General features: G+C 47.3%; 2 protein-coding genes across 5 annotated transcripts in view; one reads left to right on the forward strand and one right to left on the reverse strand.

Moving 5' to 3' along the window:
* ATAD2B (ATPase family AAA domain containing 2B) overlaps positions 1-7,888 on the reverse strand; it is a 97,195-nt gene extending 89,307 nt beyond the window's left edge. For all 4 annotated transcript variants that reach the window (XM_083178623.1, XM_083178622.1, XM_083178621.1 and 1 more), the window contains exon 1: positions 7,510-7,888. In XM_083178623.1, coding sequence (XP_083034749.1) covers positions 7,510-7,617 — 108 coding nt within the window. In that variant the 5' untranslated portion in view covers positions 7,618-7,888. The remainder of the gene's footprint in view (positions 1-7,509) is intronic.
* Positions 7,889-14,890: 7,002 nt separating this feature from the next.
* On the forward strand, positions 14,891-24,143 carry UBXN2A (UBX domain protein 2A). Its single transcript, XM_083178624.1, is given in 8 exon segments — positions 14,891-15,020; positions 17,339-17,399; positions 17,565-17,685; positions 17,801-17,910; positions 20,372-20,509; positions 21,593-21,748; positions 22,869-23,049; positions 23,051-24,143. Coding segments are annotated over 7 exon segments (1,026 nt in total). The 5' UTR covers positions 14,891-15,020; positions 17,339-17,355; the 3' UTR covers positions 23,327-24,143.

Raw genomic sequence — 24,143 nt, forward strand, 5'->3', positions numbered from 1 at the left:
CGCGGCAGCCCGGGCACGCCCCCCCCCCGTAGTGACGCGGCAGCCCGGGCACGCCGCCCCCCCCCCCCCCCCGTAGTGACGCGGCAGCCCGGGCACGCGCCCCCCCCCCCGTAGTGACGCGGCGGCCCGGGCACGCCCCCCCGTAGAGATGCGGCGGCCCGGGCATGCCCCCCCGTAGAGACGCGGCGGCCCGGGCATGCCCCCCGTAGTGACGTCGGCGTGCCCGGTCCGCCCCTCCAGCGTCCTGCCTCATTTCGTTCCTACAAGGAACACTACACTACTGTGATACATCACAGCAGTGTATGGCCACCTTAACCACAGTTGCCCATGAACTGGCTTTACAGGGCACTGGGGTTGGATAAAAAAAAAAATAATAAATTACACTTTCTAAGAACAAAGCGAAAGGAAAGTGCTTTGTCCTGGGGAGAACTACAAACCCCAGCATTGCCAGCTGGAAAATAATGGGTTTTATGGCAAGCAAGCACTTTGAGAATCACAAGTACCTCAGCCGAGGTCTGTAGATCACCAAGCAAAAAAGAAAAACTAACTTTTTAATCAAAAACACAGGTAACTTTATTAACCTCGGTCACAGGTTTATTTCCAGCCTTTTTTATCTGGTGTAGTTGTCCTGAAGTGGCCTCACTATGATATCGGTTGAATATAAAAGAACTTGACTATTCACAGCACTTCAATACTGTGAACGAATCTACTTTCCCATCTTTAACATCCTCACACTTTACATGGTTGTTCCCACGGGTTTGACCTGAGGTAACCCTGCAAACTGCCATGTTAAAGTATAGTGCAATGTTATCAATAGGAAAATAGTTCCGGCTGGACTACTTTAGCGTACCGGGAGACAAACAAAACGGTTTCTTTCTCTTTTGTTTACAAAGCGGTTGTGGGCTTCTTCAGGACAGCTGGACCAGGTAAGCCTAGAATAAGTAGTCTGCCAGTAAATGGGTCGGTTTTAATTTATTTAAATAAGAAAAATATAATGTTAAACACGCATCTTATTTCCAAATGGTCATCGTTTCCCGGGCAGCCAAACGGTATTGGTACTTTTATATCACCAATGTCAAAATGGTAATTTTATATTATTAATCTTTTATAGCGGTCATTTATTTATTTACAGTTTCTTATATAGCGCAGCAGATTCTGTTGCGCTTTACAATACCCAAAGCCCTTGAGCTAGGGAGGGGTATGGGTCAATCCTATTTAAGTTGTCATGCAGGATCGACAGGCCGTAAGTCAACACCTGAAATAAGTCGACAGGATTGGAAGATCAACACAAGCATTAGGTTGACAATGGGAAGGTCGACAGCCAAAAAGGTTGACATGAATTTGAAGTTTTTTGTCGACAGTCGATGTGGACACCCGTCAAATTATACCTCGTTCTTTCGCATGGCCCACCATGATTTGGTGTAATATTTTATTCTCCCACCACGCCGTAGTGGATGGTAGGGCATGAAATACCGCCTGTCGGCACATGTAAAAAATAAGTCCCGTTATAAAGCCATTTTTGGGATTGCCATCCAGTCAATCTCATTTGAGAGACGGATGCTGAATTGGTCTTTCCCATTTCCATACTGGACATAGCAGGACAGTACATTCGCCATGATCCCTAAGCCTTTTACAACCACTACACGCTTTCCCTTGGCTTAGCAGAGCGTCTGACAGATCACAGGGCTAGGTGCCAGAGAACAACAGCTGGACTGAGCAGGAGCAGCGCGTTATAGTAATAAGGCAAGCCCGCCGTCAGACGCCTGTGGGGAAGGCTGCCTAGCTGCAACTACATGCAACTTCTAAACGGAGGATATTTTGTAGGACAGGGGGAGCCACTTGTGGCCAATCAGCGCTTGTGAAACTACAGGTCCCAGCGTGCTGTGCTGGCAGAGTATACCGGCATTAGCACAGCAGCTGGAGAGGTTGTGTAAGGACGCCGGGGTGGACTAGCGGTACTGCACAGGCTTACGGCTCCATTATTCTATTACAGCAGACAGAACACACGGCAGTGAGCAAACCTCATTACTGAGCAGGAGACTGATTTGTAGTCATCGCAAATCAGCTGTAATACAAGGGGCAAAAAAAAGGACTAAAAATCAATATTTTGATCAAGAATAAAAGCATAAAGCTCGTTTCTCATGAGACAGGCATAGAAAATAAGCAATAACTGACTACAGGTTGAGGATCCACTGCACGCCTGCAAACTCGCACAATGGACCCCTGGGACCGCTGAAGAGGATCCTGAAGGCCACCGGGGCACCACCAGGTAACCAGGAAAGTAAATAATAAAATAAAAATTCAAAAAAAAAAAAAAGGGAAAAATCCCTTATCCAAAATGCTTGTGGTCCTCAGCATTTTGGATAAGGGATAATCAAACTGTATCTTAATTAATCGGTGATCAGCACAGGCTGACGGAGACAGCGCCTGGAGCGGACACTGCCTCCAAGCACTGCCTCCCCCATAGTGTGAAAGGGACCCTCGACCAGGGTTACCCATTCACATCGCACAAAAACCTGGGTCACTCACAACTATGTTCAACCCTGGTCGTGACCATGGTTGAAATGCTGGGTTGCTCGAACCCGGGAAACCTGGCTGTGGCGCCTTCGGACCACAGATCAACGCGGGTTACCACATCAATAACCCGGGTTGATTTGCCGGTATGAAAGGGGTATTACACGGTTATATAAACTGTCACTCCAATAAATTCACAGTAAAGGGGCATAACTCATGGTGAGATATAATCTACTGATATGGACAATATAGTCTATATTGATACAAAAACTACATATGGCCCTGCGTATATACAGCTTGCCAAGCCAATGCGTGTTACCGCAGGGTCGGTAATACAACAGAAAAAAAATTGACTGCAAAGTGCACAACCCTAGTGCATATCGGTGTAAAGCAGTGACCGATAAAAGCCTGCGATATCGATATACATAATCGGAAATACCAACCCAGTGTTTAAAATGAGCCATTTGTAGAATAGTCAATATCAGCCATGTGTATAGTCAATATTGGTAGTTCTGGGCTCCGGGGATTTCAAGGCGAATTGCATAGTCAATACCGAATCGGGTGTATGCCCCTTTACACTAAACCTGCACCAACATCAATACCAGGGAGATACTTGTGGGCACCGCTCATTAGGGAAGCTTTGTGCATGACAGTCCCAGATAGGGAGCACACAGATCTCCTTCCTATGGCTGCTGGCATCACACAGGATCACAGCGCTGGCAGATGGCATTCTCTCACTGGATTACTTCCCATACTCTGGAGAACAATGGAGCGGGATGTAATAATCCAGTGTTCAGCTCAGAAAAATGGTCACCTGAGGCTTCCTTACACCAAACACTCCCCAAAGGAACAACCTCTTTCATTAAGTCCAACAGCTCAGTGATGATTATACATCTGTGGGTATGGGAACACCGATTTCACTAGGTTCCCTTCCTTCTTACACTTTTTGTTGTTGTTCCTTATAGTTACCGGTGTGTCGCACTAACAACCCTGCATGGTCTATTATATATTACTAGTTATAATCCTGCCAAAATGGCGGCTTCTGCAATGTACTTTCACTTTGAGCTGTAACCGTTTTTACTTTCATTTTGAGCTGTGACAGTTTTTAGGCCACAAACCCTCCACCCCATCCCCAGGCCCTATCTGTTCCCCAATCTGTCGCCACAGATCCCTCTATCCATATCCAGCAAAATTGAAACAAATCAGTGTCCCTGCAAAAATAGCTTTCACTTTCTAAAGGAGTAATTTGGTCCAATGAGTGGCCACTAGCAGTCAGTGGCGGTACTTCATCTTATAGAGGCAAGGAGTGGTAAGAGATAGACAGATATATACACTATCACTCGCACTGTGTGCCAGATGTATTAAGCTTTAACAAGAGATAAATCCAAGGGTGATCAGGAGAGATAAACGCTCAGCCAATCACCTGCCAACTGCCATGTTACAGGTTGTGTTTGAAAAAAGTCAGTAAGGAGCTGATTGGCTGGACGTTTATCTCTCCTTATCACCCCTGCATTTATCTCTTGTTAAGGCTTAATACATCTGCCCCATTATCCTGATTAACGGTCCCTGAAACTTTGGCCATTGTGGATTAAAGCACCGGGCACTTTTCAACAACAGTATTGGAGTCTCTGAGTGCAACCCCTGTTACAGCACTTACACTGGGAGAGGGGAACTGTCTGAGGGAGGTGCCGGTGCAAGATATCCCCAAAGGGAACAGGTGCTTTGTTGAACACTTGAACCCAATCTATTGCTCCTCCTAGAAGCTGGAAGACATATTCCTCAATTCTGAATCCTCTTGGTCTGAAACACTTTGGGGGTTATTTTGGTTCACTCTGACAAATTCCTTCTTAGATGGACAAAACCATGTGCACTGCAGGGGGGGGCAGATGTAAAATGTGCAGATAATTAGATTTGGGTGAGTTATTTTGTTTCTGTGCAGGGAAAATACTGACTGCTTTATTTTTACACTGCAATATAGTTCTCACTGAATTAAAACCCCACCCAAATCTAACTCTCTCTGCACAAGTTACACCTGCCCCCCCTGCAGTGCACATGGTTTTGTCCAACTAAGAAGGAATTTGTCAGAAAGAGTGAACCAAAATAACCCCCTATAAGAGGCAGATCTGTGACTATTTCCAGGCAACACTATTTGCTGCTGCTGTCACATTTGTTTTTCTCATTAACCTACAAAAGTCAGGGGAAAGTTCTGCTACGGTTGATCGCCACAAACTACCGGCCAACCAAAGGAGTTCAGAGCAAGGGCACATGCAAACAGAGCACAGTTATACAGCGCCAGCGCACAGCTAACCCTAGGTAACATTGCTGTGATAGCACGTGTACAAACAGTACACACACACACACAGCGCTGCAGGAAATAGCCACCGACCTTAAATGAACTTGGGAGGCTAAAGTCAATTCCTGGATGGTGAGATTTCCAGGGAAAGCCTCTTTACTATGCACTGGCATTTAATGATTTATAGCCCAGTGCATGCTGCTCACAGCAGAGGACTTTAGGAGATAGCAGCAGGACCTAAACCACGGCCCTCCAGCTGTGGTGAAACTACAACTCCCAGCATGCCACGCCACAGTTTTGCCAATAGGGAATGCTAAAACTGTACCAAGGCATGCTGGGACTTGTAGTTTCATCACAGCTGGAGGGCCACTGTATTGCCATGCCTGACCTATGCAATAGAACACCCCTCTGTTGGTTGGGTGTCTGTCCTTGAAAATCTGGGAACAGTCTTTTTACCTTTGCAATTAACAGCTTAGTGCAGGCGTTGCACCCCAGCTGTTGTGAATCTACACTTCCCAGCATGCCCTGCTTTAGTTTTAGTATTCCCCAACCACAAAGCTGTGGCAGTGCATGCTGGGACTTGTTGTTTCACAACACCTGGAGCTCCACAGGTTGGCAAAGCCAGACTTGAGGACTTCACAAGGAATAATATGAACATTTATACTCCAGAACCCAGATGTTGCGACTAGGATTTTAGGAGCCTGTGTGTTCAGCGGTGCAGGATAGCAGAGGAACACCTCATCTACATAACCAGTAAATCCACATTTACACTGAGGACATCAGGGCGCAGCACAGAGTGCGTGTGCCAATAACCAATACACTCAGCACAGACTGTGCCCTTCTCCTACGGCAGAGGAAACTAGTCATATAACACGTTACGCCACAAGTGGGTCACCCACAGCTTGTAGAAGCAGCGTAGAACATTTCTACTTTCCTAACCTAGGGGAAGGTAAGGGGTCGCACCCTGGCTGCTGTAGAACTACCTATCAAAGCACCACTTGCCCATTATGGCATGCGAAAACTGTGGCAGGGCATGCTGGGATGTGTAGTTCCACAGAAGTAGAAGTACTTCAGGAGCCTCAGCACCCAAACACTTGTTCACCACAGCCCTCACAGGCAACAGAGCAAAGCCTTATCACGTGAAACAACTTAGCCGACCTAAGGGACAGCTCCATATGGAGAACCCCCTTCATTTGCTGAAGGCCCCCTCTATCCCTTCCCCATCACCAGTAAGCTTTATGTAATCTGCACGTATCTGGAGACACAGAAACAATCTCAGCCCCTCAGGAAGTGAGCGCACGCTCTCCACTCACCAGCTGGCTCTCTATGTTTACATTGGAGGCAAAGAGAGCAACCAGCTGCCCCCAGATGAACTTGCTCGCTGGGTGCCTGCGCTGACATCAGCATGTAACACAAGCACACACACACACACACAGACAGACCATAGATGGGTCATCCCATTGTGCCAAACAGGCTCCGGTCATCTCTTTCTGGAGAGCGCTGCAGGGTCATTAAACAGACTTTTCCTGAGTCTTATAGCTTAGGAAAACTTAACCGCCTGCATCTGCCACTGAATAACAAGGGGAGGAAACACCACAACAAAGATAAAAAAAACTTAAATAAATAAAAAAACACACATGTAAAAAAAAAAAAAAAAAAAAAAAAAAATCTATAGAATAAAAGAATAAAATCTAGAAGAAAAAAAATCAAAAATAAAATCTATAAAAAAATGATATTACATATTTGTTTTCGGGTGTATACCTGCTGGTATAGTATGCACCCGGGATATACAGTATATATTATAAGAATGCAGAAATATACATCCACCTCATTGTTCTGACCCGGCACTTATTGCATAACTGTAATACAATGAGTCACATGATTCATTGGGGAGTTTCTTAGTACACAACATAACAATAAGGGAGTTTAGTTTTAATGACCAGGGGGACATACCATACATGCTGCAACTCATGTAAGGCAGACAAAGAAGTTGTGTACTGTACAATGCATCACACACACACACACAGCTGTGCCCACACTACATACACACCATTAGGACCAAAGAATGACACAAATATGCATGGAAAGCCAAAATACACCTACTAGGAAATATACATACATACATACATACACACACACACACACACTGTACAATTGGTAATGGCGAGAGAGACTACACAACTTTCAAAACACAGCATGACAATAATAACAGCCACACAACTACCCTCCAATACACAGCATGACAATAACAGCCACACAGCATGACAACAATAACACAGGGACAGGCATTACATGCACCCTGGCCTATGAGATATTGCACAACATAAAGTACATGGAACCAAGAGAATATAAATACACGTATATAGTGATACACACATGGAATATTCACTGTAAATGAACAGATTTTTATACACTATAATAAAACACACACAACCATTATAGGACAGTGTGTGTGTGTATATATATATATATATATATATATATATATATATATATATATATATATATATATATACACACACACACACACACACACACACACATACATACACATACATACACACAGCCTGTGTGGCCAGTGTATAGGTGACATAGAATAAGGGGACAGTGACAGTCACAGGGGTATGGATGAGTCCATGCAAAGAGCTACCACAATGAGAGACAACAAAGGCTGCTCCTCCTGCCCGGCCTCCCCCCCTCACCTTGCCCACTTGGCCTCTCCCAGCCAGCCGCCTCTGCCCGGAGCGGGTGCGGGATGAGATGAACTTGACGCCCGGGCCCTTCAGGGCGCTCCGCCGGGTCTTCACCATCTAGGTGCCGGCCGGTGAGCGGCGCAGGCCCCGCTCTCTCCCCGTCTGCCAGCCGCCCCTGTCCCTGCTTCTGTCGGCGCCCTGTGCCCCGGGCCGTCCGGCATGCACGGGCCCAGCTGCTGACACCTCCGCCGGCTTCTGTCTTCTCCCCCTCCCCGCTTCCCTCCGGATCAGTCACAGCCGCCGCCGGCCGCCATTTCCCTTTCTCTGCTGCTGCTGGCTGTTCACCAGGCGGGCACTGTCGCTGCTTACAACGGCCGCTAGGGAGCGCTCGTCAGCCGCTGCCAGCTCTATGGTCGGGGGATATGGTCACGTGTGGGGGAGTGAGGCCGCGGGCGCCATGTTTGTTTAGGGTAAATAAATCTTAACTGTTGTGAAATGTGATTTGTGTGTTACTATTAGTAGTGGGGTTTTGTGCCAGTGCTCATGCTGGTGTTTCTCGTTCTCGATTTTAAGGAAATCCATGTTTCAGCGCTCAGCCTTAAAACCATACTTGCCTACTTGACCACCTCTCCATGAGGGAGAAAATGCTCTGTTCCTGGACTTCCCTCCTAATGTATGATTGCCATCACCTGTGGTCATACCTCACAACTTTCATTGGCGGCTCAGTGGGACCTTTACGCGTGGTGCAGCTGCGCAACTAACATTTTGGGGGCGTGGCCTTGTGGTGAGGGGTGTGGCCTTCAAATTGCATCACTTGTGCGAGGCCATGCATCTGCTTTGCCGCTGCTGCCCCTTTGCGCATGCACACAACATCTATTCACCGCTGACAAGCAGGTGGCAGCGGGGACTCCCAACTGACCCCCCCCCCTCCCCCACCGCAGGACACTGCTGGCCCCAGGTGGGAGGTGGGAACATCCCCAAAAAACGGAACAGTTGGGAGGTATGTGTGGTGAAAAACCTTTCTTATCAATTAACTAGTGTGCTTAAAAACAGGGCTGGGCAACACCGGCCCTCCAGATGTTGATGAACTATACATCCCAGCATGCATTGCATCAATTTCAGCATGGCCACATAGCAAAACTAATGCAAAGCATCCCGGGATAGTTCACTAACATCTGGAGGGCCGGTGTTGCCCAGCCCTGGCTTAAAACATGGGGGCCCATTTATCAAGGATCGCATTCACAATACGATCTGGACGGAATATTACCACCCAGGATCCCATTGTAAAATGTGATCCTATCGGTGGGATGTATCATCCCTGATGCGCAGGGACAGGGCTCTGAAAGGAGCCTGTTCCTGTGATATGCTGAGCCTGGCGCAGGGGGAGGGGTGGCGGTGCATGCTCAGCGCTGACCCCGCCGACCCTGCACACCACACTGGCCTGGCGGCAGTGTGATCTGTAGCCAATAGGCTACATAGGGGTACCGCCATTCTGAGATGAGCCCAGGGATGCGAAGCGCTGCTGCCCAATGTTTTTCCCCACCTGAACCCTCTGGCACTTTCTCTTCAGTTGAGCCCACAAATGAAAAGGAAGTATCCACACTCTTTTTATCCTCCTACTCTACTACCTCTCCTCTTGATCCTATACCTGCACAAGTCATTAAAACTCTATCTCCTGTCCTTATTCCAACCTTAACTAAAATATGCAATCTCTCTCTTGCTACTGGTACTTTTCCATCCATGCAGTGATTACTCCCATTCTAAAAAAAACACAATTCTGGCACTAACTCTCTAACTATCGTCCTATCTCTCAGCTCTCATGCCTCTCCAAGCTACTCGAGAGCCTTGTCTACTCTCGCCTCACACACTTTCTTAACTCTCACAGCCTAGAAAAGCCCCTCCCCCCGTGCCAGAAAGGAGGTGTGGCCTCATGAAAAGAGGCGTGGCCTTGGGAAAGGGGTTTGGTCTTGCAGAAAAAGACTGCTTTACACCCCAGCTTTGCCCTGCACGCCCAGAGTAGGTGCTGCCAGCGGTGGCTCTTACCTCTGCGTAGGAGGGGGCCTGCCACGATGCAGCCCCCCCCCCCATCCGCTGCTGTGCTCCCTCCGCCGCAAATGAATCCCGGCTGCCAGTCCCCTGCACAGGGCCAGCACATGTGCAGTAGCTTCTTACATACTGCACATGCGCTGGCCCCAGCCTCCATGGGCTGCTTTTGCAGCAGCCCCCGGAGGCATATTCAGATTCCCGGGTCCAGCAGTACTACGCAGTATCGTCTGCGGTACTATGCATGCGCAGAACCGATTTTTGGGGCTGCCCCACAGCTGCGCATAGAGAGGCATCCCGATGGGACTGCCTTGAGTACATTTTTATTTTTAAACCTTTCAGGTCCAATGTCTAGTTAGGTTCAACAGCCCTAGCGCTAGTAGCAGATACAATGGTGAACCACTTTAAAATAAAAACAAGCTCATCATTCAACATTCAGTGTAGACCGTTTTTTTATTTAAAAAAATTACAATTAATTGAAACATTTAAACCAGACTGTTTGAATTGCAAAAACAAATTTGGGCTGCAAAAGGTTAATGGAATGGAGATTTGTATTGAATGCAAAACATTACAGGAGGTTCAAATAGAGGTGGATTACACAACATCTGAAACTACTAATTGAGTTTATGTTCAACTAATATAAACAATTTGAATAGTATAAAATGGGTCCCAATGGATTAGTCCAGGGATGGGGAACCTTCGGCCCTCCAGCTGTTGTTGAACTATACATCCCAGCATGCCCTGCAAAAGATTTAGCATGGCCAAATAGCAAAACTGTTGCAGCGTTGTTATTAACTGTGATATCTATGAGTAGATTGATGATTGGATGATTTTGTATGTCCATTTAATAAATTTATCTTGTTTTCCTAATATTTGTGGTATAAATTTGTGTCCGCGTATATTAGCCCTGCTTCTACTAAATTCAGCGCAGAAATACATACCATAAACAGCTGCACCCTCCCTGGGAACACTGCAACAAGTGAGGCATCATAGGAACGGACACGGAGAACAAAAAGGTCTATACCATGATTTGATGGACTGTACCTATATTGTTACCAATATCATTATCTTTTATTATATGGAAAATACCTTTATCTCAAATTATTAAATTGTGACTTTTGTTTTGAAATTGTTGTTGCACCTGATTTTTACGCAGTTCCCCTTACCCATTATTCTTGTAAACTTGTTTGGGAATGACACCCCATTTTTTCCTAACCGCAGCTTGGCACAACAGCATACCTCCCAACAGTCCCGATTTTAGAGGGACAGTCCCGAGTGTCAGGGCCTGTCCCGCTTTCCCACCCGCGGGCGGCAGTGTCCCGCGGTGTGGGGGGGCTGTTGGGAGTCCCCCCTGTCAGCTGCTAAGCAGCGGGGAATAAACGCATGCGCACAGCGTCTATTCCCGCAGCCAGGGGGCTGGGGGCATGGCTAGAGGCTCACAGAGCCTCTGGGTCATGCCCCCACAGCGGCAAAATGGGGGCGTGGCCTCGCGGGGGAGCCGCGAGTATAGGCCACGACCCCAAATTAGGCCACGCCCCCGAAAATTTCAACGCGCCTCCGGCGCGCAGCAGCAGCGTCCCGACTGCTGATCTGCAAATGTTGGGAGGTATGCAACAGTTCACTCTGAGTACCAAACTGAATTCTTGAGATATATTTGTATCTCTTTTGCCTCCTACTCTATTCAGCACCCAGTGCCGGTTTTTACCTATGGGCTGCAGGGTTGCAGCCCCCCAGGTAAAATCCGCCACTGTTCTCTGCCTAAGTGAAGCCAGATGCATACCTCCCAAGTTCTTGGGAGCCGGAGAAGGAACAGGGGACTGCGAGCCGGAAAATTTAGGGGGTGTGGCCTAATTTTGGAGCGTGGCCTATACTCGTGGCTCACCCGCGAGGCCACGGCCCCATTTTGACGCTATGAGGGCATGACCCAGAGGCTCTGTGGGACGCGCACAGCGTTTATTCACAGCTGCTCGCAAAGCTTTATTCACCGCGCTCGCCACGCTTCGGGTTGGCATTGATAGTGGGGGTGACGTTGACAATGGGGGTGCATTTAAAACTGAAAGCACCCATTAGGGTGCTTGTACAATTAAAAATTGGATCGCATCGCATGCATCGCATGCGGTTATATCACATGCGATGCGATGCATGAGATGTACTAAGATGAACATCGTGGGCGCCGTGATAATACACAAGTAACGATGTTTATGCTAAACATTCATTTGCAGCCTTTGCATAGGGACAGACGCTGCGGGGGAGGGGGGGGGCGGACGGCCGGGCATTCGCCAAGGAGAGTTTGGTGGACTTGCAGCCTTGCAAGTCAACCAGAATAAGGGCCTTTGTGTGTTTTCCTCCCAGCTGGCAGTGGCAGATGGTTCCAATCCTCTGAGTATTCATGAAAATAAGAGAAAAAACTGGCTTTATTCCCAGAGAGAGACACGGTACACCTACACACAGTGATCTGTGTATGTTCTAAGGTGGGACAATGGGCCTGATTCACCAGACCTGCCTGCAATGATCGAACGGTGTACAGTATGTAGTGCACATGTGCAAGCTGTCCGACCTGAAGGCTAGCCTTTGCTCGCTCCTCGCAGGGTGATTGACACTGGCATACCCCAGAAAAGGCAGACTTTCCCCCGGCCATGGGGAGGGGGTGACACTGATGTCATCAGCAGCTTCCTACTCCCCATGGCATTTGCGGAGCCGAGTGAGTCCCGGCTTACTCAGCACTGCCAGCAGGGGAAAAATCATTTGATGGTGACGAGTGACTTCCCCCCTGTGTGCTCGGCTGCGTACGCATTCGCTGCCGTGCACAGGGGTGGGGGGAGAAAATGTGATAAATGGACGTAAAGAACCGAGTGAGTCCGAGTCACAAATAACCCGCTCATCTCTAATAATAATAATAATAATAATAGATGTTGTTATTTACATAGAACCTTTCTCCTAGTAGGACTCAAACGGGTACATTTATTAAGATGGGAGTCCTATTTCAAATGGGATGTTGCTATTGGCAACCAATCAGATTCTACTTATTTATTTAGCACATTCTAGAAGATAATAGATCAGGGGCCAGATACTCTAAGCTTCAAAAGTGATAAAACGGAGAGTGATAAACAGCCAGCCAATCAGCTCCTACCAGTCATGTCACAGACTGTGTTTGAAAAATGTCAGGCAGGAGCTGATTGGTTGGTTGTTTATCACTCTCCATTTTATCACTTTTGAAGCTTAGAGAATCTGGCCCAGAATCTGATGGGTTACCCATAGCAACAACTCATGTGAAATACAACTCCCTTCTTAGTAAATGTCCCCCAAAGCACTTACCAGTGGATGTTAGTGAAATGCTGAGTAAGCAGGAGAGTTTATTGAAAGATTCTAGGGGGTGATTCTAGTTAAATCTAAAGCTGCGAGTCAGCCATGCGAGGGGACGTGTCACGAAGGCACAGCCCCTCCCATTTTCCCGCAGCAGGAGAAATCATTCAACGGTCGCGGACCATCTAATGATTTCTCCTGGGCTCGCAAATATAAGTCAGTGGAGACTGACTTATATTTGCGGGCAGAGGGACGTAGACAGGGCGGGTGGTTGACGTCATGTGGTGTCAGTCGCCCGCCCCTGACACACCTCGTCCTGCCTGCAATCCCTTGGGAATTCACATGCAGCTAAATTAGGGACCCCCGTGTTAGTGGGCATGGTTGAAAGTGTTGCAATTGTGAGCCATGCCCTCATTTTCATCATTGTAGGGACATGTACAGCGGCAATGGAGAAGGGACACATCTCGGGCCCAAAATTAGGGGTGTGGCCTCCAGTCAGGGGAATGGCCTAAGTGCACTGTACTCACACAATGCCACGCCCCAGTTTTCCCCCCTGTGGGTGGCATGGACCCCGCCCCCTGTCCATCTCATCAGTGAATAGAAGCTGTGGGCAAGTGCACAGTGTCTATTCCCCACGGCTCTGCTAAGCACGCCCCCTATTTTCTTTGTCCTGACTTCAATCAGCTACATGTTGGGAGGTATGTAGCATTAGGGACTCCCACCTACCCTACCACCACCACGGAACACTGCTGGCCTTGGGTGGGGCGCGGGGTGGTCCCCAAAAAATGGGACGATCCCTTGAAAATCGGGACAGTTGGCAAGTATGCTCTATGGGCATGCACACCGCGGCTATTTTGCTAAGCGGAGCTGCAAGTGATGGGACAGTTGGGAGGTATGCTTTATCATTTTCCAATGCCTAGTTCATAGGGCCCATTACTGGAATCCCAGCGATCAGGTAAACCCTGCCCCTGTCCTGCACAAAATCCCAGGCTTGTGCACAGCTGTGAATGCGATCGGAGCTATGCATAGTGGAGGAAATGGGTGTGGTATGCGACTCCGACAGTCGGGATCCCGACAGTCATTATCCCGACGTCGGGATCCCGACTGCCCGGAGTCAGACAGCATGGCGAGCGCAAAAAAGCCCCCTTGGATCCCGACGTCGGGATAATGACTGTCGGGAACCCGTCCGGCACCCGAGGAAATTCATTCTACCATCAATTAAATCCCCCCCGTGGGCAGTGCCGCTTAAGCTGAGACCTATGCTAGGTACACCCCAGAACGATGCAGATCATGAGCAGATCCGATTCCCATCTGTATTCAGTTGAATGGATCTTTTTCAAAACTTACCTGCTGCAGGTAGGATCCGAAAAACGACCAAACAACCAGCAGTCCCCGCATCAGATTGGAAATATCCCAAAACATGCCCAATTTACATACAATCGGTCGAGAGTGTGTCGAAATCGGGTGAATTGAGGCCAAATCGTTCTGGTGTGTACCCTACATTACTCACTACGATGGCCGTGAGGAGGTCGGGACCACTGATGACATAAGCGCCCCTCCTTCTCAACAGTCGGGAGCTGCCTGTGCTTCCTGGGCCGCTCCCAGAAAATGCTGGCGTGCCGCCCAGCCCCGCGCACATGGCCGCCGACTGTCAATCGTCCAGCATATGGCATACAATCTCAGACTGTCACTGCAATCTATGAATCGCACATGCCCACTGATGTGCACATGCGCAGTTCTCCGATAATCGCCAGGGCTGCAAATTCACATGAATCAGCCCCATAGACCCGTGAGTTTTAGAAATCACCTCTGCTATAATACAACAATTCTAATACAGGATCATGATGCGTAATACATTCATTTTACTAAGGATACAGCAAAACTAATAATGAAATTCCCGGCCTTTTGCTCTCTATCGATTCCCAGCGTGAAGGTTGCTGCTGATTTAAATGGTATGATTTACTATAGAATATAGATCACTGATGTGATGGCTAGTGACCATTTTTTCCCACACTAAACATGGCGCCTGCGGGCTGGGTGGGGCCGCACTCTCGCGAGATGATGACAGTGTGTGGCGTCAGCAGCGATTTCCGGCATTAGGTGCAGCGGGACTCGGGAGCGATGGGTCTGCGGCTGTCCTGCTACAGGCGGGTGCTGTGTCAGCCATGACGATGGTGAGTACAGCTCCTGTTATCCGCAGGACACTTCGGGCGCCATTACTTGTATGGGCAGCAGGGTGCACCAAGGGGGCTGCTCACACCAACTCCAGCATATTGGGGGTGTTTGGTCGTTGTCATGCAGGTTATACCCCCAACATGTGTTATATGGCGGATGTGTTTTGTACGTACGTACGTACGTACGTACGTACGTGTGTGTGTGTGTGTGTGTATATATATATATATATATATATATATATATATATATATATATATATATATATATATATATATAGTGTGTATAGAGAGAAATATGCACCTAATTATTGTTTATATATATATATATATATATATATATATATATATATATATATATATATATATATATAGTGGCATTCTAATTTTAAGACCTCTGACATAAGGTGTTGGCTCTCTTATCTTCTGTTGTGTATTTTTGCTTGTTTAGTTATTGTTTTGTTCCCATTGCATTGTGGGCAGTATGACTTTGCTGCATGACCGCCTTGATGACTAGGTTACCAGGTATCTCAGTATATGCTATTGTTGCAATTATTAACCTTGTTCCAATTCCAGACCTGATTTTAGGTTTGTAATTATTTCTGTATGCGTATAGTTATTGTGCACTGAAGTATGTATGTATGTCTATCTCTATGTGTGTTGCTTTCATATATAAGTGAGCGAATGAAGTCTAGAAACTGCTTCTCTATTCTATGCCAGTATCCCTGTGACTCAGTCATACTGACCGTAATTGTGATTGATGTAATAATTCACAGCATTGCAATACCTAAGCTGTGCCTAAAAGGACATTTGTGATTGCTATGGGTTACACAATAGGTCTGCAGTGGATAGCCTCCCTGAAAATGTTGCCAAAACAAGAATGTGTATTATGCCCTTGTTTCTATTTATCCCTGAAGTGGTGCCCGGGCATCTCGTATTTACATGTTGGCATTTTCCTGTGCTGGTTGTCCTTTTGTCTGGGCAGAGTAATGATGGAAATCCTGATAGGCTGATGTCATAACAATCTAAATGTGTTGTGTTTGTTTAATTTCTTACCTTCCTACATTTTATTTGCTTCTGCTTGGATTGAGAGGTTTCAGTTATGGCATTTCCCCAAAATCTATGCAAAATGGAACCTTGTCTTTTTACAGAAGCTGTAGATTCAACCCCTGTGTGATCTTAAGGGTTCAGACCTCTGGCATTGATGGATCTGAGGCCTCTAATGACGTAGGGAGATGGCAATATGGAGAATATAACTCTTTTTGAGGATGGCTTGAAGACCTTACATGGTCTCCCCCCCCCCCCCCCCCCCCCCCCCCCCCCCACTGGAGGATTGGTAGTATATAGCTGTCCTCCACTATGCTTCAGGCACTATTTTATTCTCCCTCCACGCCCTAGTGGATGGTAGGGCATGAAATACCCATGTCAACCTAATGACCATATATCACCCAGTGTGTACCTAGCATAAGTCAGGAATGCCACAGACTACAGGCCTTATGGGGCCTACACACATAGCAATTTTTAACCATTTTCTAAAATGCCCTTACATTGCTGTGTGTGTAGGGGGCCATAGGAATGCCCGGCGCGTTGCTATCACCGGTAGAATAAGAATGCGCAGGGACCATACATCTAGTCATCGCCAGTGTTCCCTCACCGTAGAACGCTGGTGCTGACAGCTCGCTCAGCGCACATTCCTCACACACATGATATCAGTAACCAGATTTAAACACCACAATGATAATACAACTCAGAGATTTTTTGCAAATCTATCCATAAAGCCCAGTACACACATCTATCTCGTTAAGGGCTGATTCTCTTTCTTTCTTTCTTTTCTCTCCCCCCCCCCCCCCCCCCCCCCCCCCCATTTTATTTCTGTCCCACAGGTATTGTCATCTTTCTTTACACTCATTTATATGCAGCATTTGTGCTGTAGCGGGTCCCATGGGATGGTGTAAGCTGGTGAATCAGCCTTAGAACAAACCTTTACATTAGAACACGTCCTCTCGCTGGCTCGTTGCAGGGAGCTAGAAGGAACTCTACAAACTGATCCAGGGCCGGCTGGTCTGCATCGGTCATACGCCACCAGTGTCCCCTTATAACAGATACGGTGCCATGTTCTAGGGCGGGCTCTGCAGTTACAGTGGACATTCCAGCCAGTGTCTCCAAACGCCTGTTTATAGCTTAGCTGTATAGCTGAAGCAGGGACGCTAAGGGCAAATATAAATGATTCATACATAGTAAATAAGGCTGTAACTGCACTTTGTAATGCACAATTACTGTATACATACAATAGAGCAGTCTTTTCATATTCCATGTAACAGGATGAAGTGGTACGAAGATGAGGGAAGCTGACCGATCTGACACAATGAAGCCCAAAGACAGGTACTGTGCATTGCTTCGTGAGGTGTTATTTATCGGAGTGTCCTGACTGGATGCTGCCATAACTATTGGAGGTTAGGGTGAGCAATGGATGCCGGCGTCCTTGCGGTTACCTCGGCGCCGTTACGCCTCCGGAGGTTGTAATGCACATTTGTTGTATTGTTCTAGAGCTTCCAGGGCTGGGAGAATGTGCACTGAGAGGAAGAGGTGCGACTCCTTTGTGAACAGCCTGTTTGAAGAAGCAGAGGACGCTGGCGTTTTCGCTTCCCCGCGAGATGGTGAAAGCTGTGTAAGTATATCTGAGTGACACGATTGTTCTATTAGATGACAACGTATTGGGGGCAGGAAGTTGCCGATCTCCAGCTCTTACTGCTCATGAAACTTTGCTTTCTGTCACCCCGCAGGCAGATGTTGTTATCAAGATGTGGAAAAATGGGTTTACAATCAATGATGGACAACTCAGGGACTATAGCGATGCTGCAAACCGCCAGTTCATGGACTCTATGAGGAGAGGGTAAGTGGAGACGAACTCATTTATTTTCATTTTTCTCAATACATGTAAATGTCCACTATTGTTATAGTATTTTTTTTTTTCTTTTTTAACAGTATATTCAGGATTTAGTTAAAATTATTTCCGTATACAACTTTACACACACTACCAAATGTTACCGCTGTAAGCATTCACAAACTTCCCGCCTGCCCTGGATGTGGGTCGAGTAGCGGTTTCCCCCAACCGTGGTTAGCGGTTGGTACGGCCTCATCTAGAGTACTGTGTTCGGTTCTGGAGGCCATATCTCCAGAAGGATATAAATACATTAGAGACTGTACAAAGAAGAGCAACTAAAATGGTGCATGGCCTACATCACAAAACGTACCAGGAAAGACTAAAAGATCTTAATATGTATACTTTAGAGCAGAGAAGGGAAAGGGGGGACATGATAGAAACTTTCTAATATATCAAGGGTTATAACAAGGTACAGGTGGGAGACATTCTTCACAGGAAGAGGAGCAGCAGAACACGAGGACATGGACTGACACTAGAGGGAGGAAGGTACAGGTGGGAGACATTCTTCACAGGAAGAGGAGCAGCAGAACACGAGGACATGCACTGACACTAGGGGGAGGAAGGTACAGGTGGGAGACATTCTTCACAGGAAGAGGAGCAGCAGAACACGAGGACATACACTGACACTAGAGGGAGGAAGGTACAGGTGGGAGACATTCTTCACAGGAAGAGGAGCAGCAGAACACGAGGACATACACTGACACTGGGGGGAGGAAGGTACAGGTGGGAGACATTCTTCACAGGAAGAGGAGCAGCAGAACACGAGGACATACACTGACACTAGAGGGAGGAAGGTACAGGTGGGAGACATTCTTCACAGGAAGAGGAGCAGCAGAACACGAGGACATGCACTGACACTAGAGGGAGGAAGATTCAGGGGAAATCTGAGGGAGAATTACTTCACAGAAAGAGTAGTAGATAAGTGGAATAGCCTCCCAACAGAGGTGGTAGACGCAAATACAGTAGTACAATTTAAACATGCTTGGGATAGGCATATTGATATCCTTACAAAAAAATAAGGATCAAATATGGTTTGAGGTAATATGTTTAGAAAAGGGGCAGACTAGATGGGCCAAGTGGTTCTTATCTGCCGTCAAATTCTATGTTTCTACGGTTGAGTGGTTTATTTACGAAGGTGGGAGTGCTATTGAAGATATGTTGCTATGGGCAACCAATCAGAATCCACTTATTTATTTAGCACCTTCTAGAAGATAATAGAAAGTATCTGGTTGCCCATAGCCAACATCCCATGTGAAATAGAATTCCCATCTTAGTAAATTTTCCCCCGAGAGTCTCTGTCCTTTTATGGTTGGTGTTTAGCTTCCGATTGTCCGAAAAAAGTAATTTACTTGTTAGTATTTTATTTGATTTAAACGGTTTGGGATAAAAAAGGAAGGATGTTGGGGACATGTATATAACTTCCGAGCCTGGGGCCCCAGTGTAGATGGTATCCAGTCGACGGATCTACGATGTCTAAATCAACCAGGTTATGCGGACCATGCTTAGTCGAACCCGTCTAGACCGACGGTAACAGAAGTTAGGCGCCGGTGTTAGAGCGACGGTAGTGTGGTCGACATGTGTTATTTATTTTTGGTGCCGAATGTCACAGGGGGTACCAGTGGACACTGTATATGTGCACGGTGTCCCCTCGCTACTCTCGGCACAATATTATAATCTCACTCCATGCCCACTTTGATAGTAAAGTGTGAACCATGTTGACCTGTGACATTCGGCACACTAAAAAAAAATAAAAAAAGTTGTGAAAAAACATGTGACCATCGTCCACACTCCCGTCGCTCTAACGCTGGCGCCTAACTTCCCTTACTGTCGATCTACATACGATCGACTATCTTTATGCATCTTACCCAGGTTGGTTCAACTAAAGCTGGCCATACATCAGAAAGTTCGATCTTAAGATCGATTGCGCTCATGATTGTGTACAATTTCCCTTGAAATCCCCGGCAGTCCTTGGTGGTTTTTGGACACACAATCAGTCATACAATCCATCTGCTGCATGATTGTGTATACAAGATGTGCACACAATCTGCATACAATCCATCATACAAGCAGTCATACAATCCATCTGCTGATTGATTGTGTACACAAGATGTGCACACAATCTGCATACAATTCATCAACTGAGATTGTATGATTGGGTACAATATCTTTCTGATGTATGGCCACCTTTAGCGTGGTCGACCAGAACCTGATCAAACTAGTAGGCCAGGGCAACTGTATCGGCTTGTGTATCACCGGTGTTGGCTTTATTGGTTTGTCACTCTTCATTTTGCTGAATAGTACTGTCTGGAACATACACACATTGATCAGCATGGATTACAGGACACAACGCTGTATAATTGTGAGAGTACATTAATGCTGTAGCGGATTATTTTGCTGTTATCTGTGCCAGGGAGCTTCCTTTGGAGTTGGAGAAGACGTACGAGAAAGAAGAGGTGGCTGTGAACATCGAAGACCGGAAAAGCGAAGATTACTCCATAAGAAAGAAGCGCGTGGATCTGTTCTCTGGGCGGGGTCAGCGACTGGGAAGGTGAGATTCGTCTGCGTAGGTATCTGCTAGCTAAGACGTTATCAATTGCTGGTAGAGTTGGAGCACTGTACAGTGGGGGTCATTCTGGTTGGCTCGCTAAGCAACGGTATTGCACTGCTTAGCGAGCCTTCTAACACCACCCATCGGGTGTGCGAGAATGCCTGCCCCCCCCCCCCGCCGCACTGCGAATGCATGTCTTGCATAAACATCTATTCGCAGGGTAGCATGCGGGGTGGAAATCATTTGATCGCAGACCATCAAATGATTTCTACCATGTTAGCAGATCTAAGTTGGTCTCGGCTGACCTAGACTTGCGGCGTCCGAGAACTGGGCGTCCTGTGATGTCAGCCACCTGCCCCCGAAAGGCCGGTGCCCGCCTATGTTCGTATGGGGCCGTCCAGCGGTTTCCAGGGCGCACCCCATGTGAACGCATGCGAATGCCCACTGCCCACCTCCATGCAAGTTGACAAAGTAGCCGGCACAGAAGCCCTGCGATTATGCGCATCGGTCCCCTGTGTGACCGCGTGGGGGACCGAGCCGATCAGAATAGTGACCAGTATGAATGCACTACTTTATAAGTCCCTAAATATACGCGGGTGCGTGTGAGGTAATGGGCTGACCACTTTGATCTTGACCAAGTGTGCAAACCACAAAGCAACCAATCGGAAATGGAATTGTCCGAGTGTGATCACTTAGAACCCTTTCTAACAACTTTTTTTTTTTTTTTTTTATTTGAATGTATCTTTAGAACTAAGTGACTCCCCTCACACTCTTGCCAGAGCTGTGGGAAGGAAATCCCTTCTGCACTTGTACTCTTCTACAGTCGGGGGACAGCATGATCGCATGGGATACGACTGTTGTCAGTAAATGGGCAGCTCGCTGCAGTCTCATCCCATCCGACTGTGCCCTGTAAGTGGACAGAACAGTGACTAGACCAGATTAAGAACACTCTATGATTGTCTGATGGAGACCAGCATTCATACATTGCGGTTACTTCTGTACAATGCAATCCTCTGCAGACCATGCAGGTTCTCTGGAAGCAATCTTTCTAACGGGTACTTTCATGTCCTCTCATTGCTTCAGCGCCACTCCAAAAATAGTTACCAAAGCACTGACTGGCGATGAGGACGAGCTGTTTCTTCCTCCGTTGGAGCTGAACGAGAAGGAACCCTTTACAAACATCAAGATCTGGCTGGCTGACGGCAGGAGGGTTGTGCAGAAATTCAACACTTCACACAGGTAATTTGTCTGTTACTCCCGAAGCTGCGCCCGTTGTACAGAGGACTCTGTTAAAGTAATGGCAGGTGGGATCCTGATGGTTAAACCTTGACATATCCCGGAGGTAAGTACTTGGGGTTAAGGTGAGCGTTGGGCTTCTTAAGTTTAGAAGGTGAGGTACTGGGATGTGTTGGGATTCCAACGGCCAAGAATATGTTCCCAGCCCATGGGCATACCTACAGCCAGGGGCGGCCTATTTGTAAATATACGGTACAGGGGTGTATACATTTCAGTTTATCCTTTACACATTGTGATTTTATTGCAAATGGATACTCACATCGGGCCAGATGCATCCAGCTTCAAAGAGTGACAAACAGCCAGCCAATCAGCTCCTAACTGCCATGTTACAGGCTGGGTTTTAAAAATGACAGGTAGGAGCAGATTGGCTGGCTGTTTATCATTCTCCGCTTTTATCATATCACTTTTTGAATGTTTGTTGGTACTGCGCTGGTCATTGCAAAGTACCATACTATGCATGCGCCGACCAGTCCTGCAACATAGGCTGCAGAGTGGCTGCAGACTGTCAGTGGTTGGTGGTGTGCTACGGTTTGGGGGGGGGGGGTCGATGGCCTCAGCTTGGGAAAATAATGGTGTGGAATCACTGTTTAGTGGGAAGATGTCAGAGCTCTCACCTTGGGAAGGAGTTTCCTGACCTCTCCGATGGGCAGCTTGCATGGCACTACTTGAAATGGACACCACCTACATCACCATGAAGCCCTATCCCTCCCTATGGGGGGGGGGGGGGGGTTGTGGAGGAGGAGATCGCAGGAGGAATGTAATAGGGTGTGAGAATTAGGAAGTTAAACTATTCGTGAGTCTGGGCAATCGTTCACAAAGCAACCTTGTTTTGTAGTGTAAATGATTACCACTTTCAAGAGGAAGAGAAAAATACCTATAGAGTTGGGATATACATATAAGTTATCTGTGATGTTAGTGTGTTCTCGCTGGTTTCCCATCTTTGTGTCTTGCATCCCCCCTATAAAACCCCTATCTCTATGCGTGAACGACTACTCTGGATACCCTTGTGTATATATTGCATACTTACTACCCTGCCTTAATCATTTTTTTTTTTTGCATTAAGAATCTTCGATGTCAGGAATTTTCTGGAGAAGATCCCGTGTAAGTCAGGGAAGATGCCCTTCAAGCTGGCGAGCTCCTTCCCCCTGTGTGACTTGCTGGACGAGACCCTCACCCTCCAGGAAGCCCAGCTACAGAATACCGTTCTGGTCCAGAGACTGCAGAAGACCACAGAACCTTTCAGGAACTCTTAGCCTAAAACCCCTCAATACCCGGTGCTATAGATCAGAGAACCCAAATTGTAGAATTAAGTTTTGCTTGGATTTTACCTCTTCTTTCTTTGTATATCTGAGAAGCACTGTGAGGAGACTGTACAACAGAGCTGGTTTAGCAGCTTCGGCCAAACTCGTGCCCCTGAGTGACGAGGTGGGAAGGAGAACTGGAACACATTGCTGCACACTCTCACAGCGCCTCATTGCAATCCGATTGTACCTGCTCAGGTTTTTCCCAAAGAGCATCTGACCCATTTACACAACACCGACCAGTGCTCTGCAGGCTGTTTCTGACCTTGCTGGCTTCATAGCACAGTGCCTGAGCCTCTGGTCATGGTGAATTATGCAGAGCTGGCAAGATGCATATTAATCACTGTTTTTAGCGGTGTGGGGTGATTCAGCTTTGCTCGTGCACATGAAGTTGAACCTGGACCTGGAATGTTGCTGCTTCTGCTTTGTTTGTTGGTAACAGGTGGATGCTCTTTAGTGTTCATTCTAGCACCCGCAATCTTTGAAAACCCATGCAGTTCCTCTTCCCTGCCTGGGGTGTCACTGTCTTCTCTAGTGCTTCTAGCACAGTGTGGTCTGTATACCAGCACTGATATGCAAACCAGACCTGTGCTAGGCACAGCAGACAGCGACACCAGGGCAGGGAAGAGAACTGCATGGGGTTTTCAAAGATGGCGGGTGCTAGAATGAACACTACTCTTTAAGCTAGCAATCTCTCTGGACTTCTGGGTGTTACATCAAGTGCTAGCAGCACGCAGAGTGCATTCTCCTCTCTTTTCTTCAGGGCATTTTGTAATCGAGAGAGAGGGTATTTACACTCTTCATCTAATCACTGTGAGCACAGCGTACTGTACTACCGGCTGCTCCCCCCCCCCCCCCCAAGCTTGTGATCACCTGGGGCACGCTAGACACTACATATCACTAATAATGTCGGCACTGCCCCCTAGTGACCGCTCATGACTGTTATTCTGCATACTGACTTCACGTGGTTGCAGTGTGTTAGCCTATTACTTTATAGGCTTCCTTTTTATATATGTATTAAACATTTTAAACTACGA

Source organism: Crinia signifera, chromosome 3 (assembly GCF_055691185.1).
Source record: "Crinia signifera chromosome 3, ASM5569118v1, whole genome shotgun sequence".
NCBI lineage: Eukaryota > Metazoa > Chordata > Amphibia > Anura > Myobatrachidae > Crinia > Crinia signifera.